Here is a 1538-nt window from a genome sequence, read left to right as displayed (position 1 = left end):
GCGTGCAAGCCACCGTCTCCTGGGGGAGCACTGCCTCTGAGCTGTGCCGTCCCGCAGAGTAGGACTCAACCAATGTTAGAGCATCCGCCACTTAGAGACGTGGCCCGTCAATGACGTCGGAGTACTGGCACTTAGACAGGTCACTCTGCCAGGCCTTGGAGAAGTTAAAAGACGTTTCACTGACTTCTTAAACGTACCAATAAGCTCAAGAAACCTTCACTCTAAGAAAATCTTCAACTTTTCTCTCAAAAGAATTTAAAAGGAGAGATGGAGGAAGATTAAGGGAAACGGCGTGTCGTCACACGTCCTCACCAGCAGTGCGGTGAGACGTCGCAAGGTCAGTGCCACACGCACCTTTCTGCACGGGGAGCTGTCCTGCTAGGACAGCCGGCCCGGGCCAGCAGCTTCGTCAAGGCGACTCTGGCCTCGCTGCCCACCTCTCCTGGCTGCCACAGCTGACGGAGGCGACGGGCGCAGCTCACACACCTGACATCCACTTCCCAGGACAACCCGACAGACAAGGTCGCTGGGAGCGTGGGAAACGGAAGCAGGGCCAGGTACGGAGCAAAGGCCCAGGTGACAGCACTGGCCGAGCTCTGGGCCGGGCCAACGGCTGTGCCAGCACCTCACCTGCAATGAACTGCTCGTACTCAATGACGGGGATGTTTCTGTTGAGACTCGGGAGATCAAAGAAGTCGGCCCAGGGGATCCGGACCTGGTGAATGTCGGGGCTCTGCCAGTGGTAGAGGCGGCCCCACGGGGGCAGCACCAGCACCCACTCCTCCGTCTTCAGCAGCGTCTTCAGCAGGGAGGCCATGCGGATGTAGACGTCCCTGCGGAGGTTGAAGCCCTCGGGGGGATTGACATCGTACAGAAGATACCTGGTGGGGAGGGGCCGAGAGCGGGGCTTCAGCGCCCACGCCCCTGGACAGACACCTGGACGCCCGCGATGCGCAGGGGGTCGCCCACCCTGGGCGCTTTCAGTAGCTGCTCCCTGTAATCCCAGCATAAGGGGAAGAGCGGCAGGTACCTACCTCAGCACCTGCTTAACAACCAGCGGTGATTCACACCGAGCCCAGCAGTCTCGGGACTGGACCTGAGACTCGGTCCTCCCTGCGGTTCGGGAACTTTTTCGTCTAAAGCCCACTTTACACTTGTGACAGTCACTGAGGACCCCAAAGGGCTGCTGTTTATGTGGGCGAGATCTATCTACGATTCCTGTACTAAGAATTAAGGTAAGGACTTTAAAAAGTACTTGTTTCACTCCAAAATAATAATTAACCTACTGCACATTACTGTCGTTAATAGTAAATGAAGAACAAGGACATTTTCCAAACAAAAACGATTCGTGAGAAGAGTGGCAACTGTGATTTTTGTGACCCTCCTGTTTGCTGATAGCTGGATTCTCCCTTCTGCTGCTGAATTCAATGGGATATCACAGGCCGGGTGGTCCCCGGAAAAAACAGAGTTAACCCCTGAGAGAGAGTGAAAAAGGCAAATACCATCCTGGTATTACCAGGAAAACGGTATGACAGCTC

General features: G+C 55.5%; 1 protein-coding gene across 1 annotated transcript; it reads right to left on the bottom strand.

Annotated features, from left to right (window-relative positions):
* Window positions 1-6: 6 nt before the first annotated feature.
* Window positions 7-1064, bottom strand: LOC111734732 (GDP-fucose protein O-fucosyltransferase 2-like). Its single transcript, XM_023526754.1, has 2 exons — window positions 1043-1064; window positions 7-881 (listed from the first exon to the last, which is right to left on the bottom strand). Exon 2 carries the CDS (start codon window positions 815-817, stop codon window positions 479-481), a length of 339 nt encoding a protein of 112 aa, XP_023382522.1. The 5' UTR covers window positions 818-881; window positions 1043-1064; the 3' UTR covers window positions 7-478.
* Window positions 1065-1538: the final 474 nt, after the last annotated feature.

This window comes from Pteropus vampyrus, unplaced genomic scaffold (genome assembly GCF_000151845.1).
Source record: "Pteropus vampyrus isolate Shadow unplaced genomic scaffold, Pvam_2.0 Scaffold4797, whole genome shotgun sequence".
NCBI classification, from domain to species: Eukaryota; Metazoa; Chordata; class Mammalia; order Chiroptera; family Pteropodidae; genus Pteropus; species Pteropus vampyrus.
This window is presented reverse-complemented; position numbering and strand designations above follow the sequence as displayed.

Bases quoted from the DNA above. Each gene is read 5' to 3' on its own strand.
- LOC111734732 (XM_023526754.1), bottom strand. From the start codon at position 817: ATGGCCTCCCTGCTGAAGACGCTGCTGAAGACGGAGGAGTGGGTGCTG.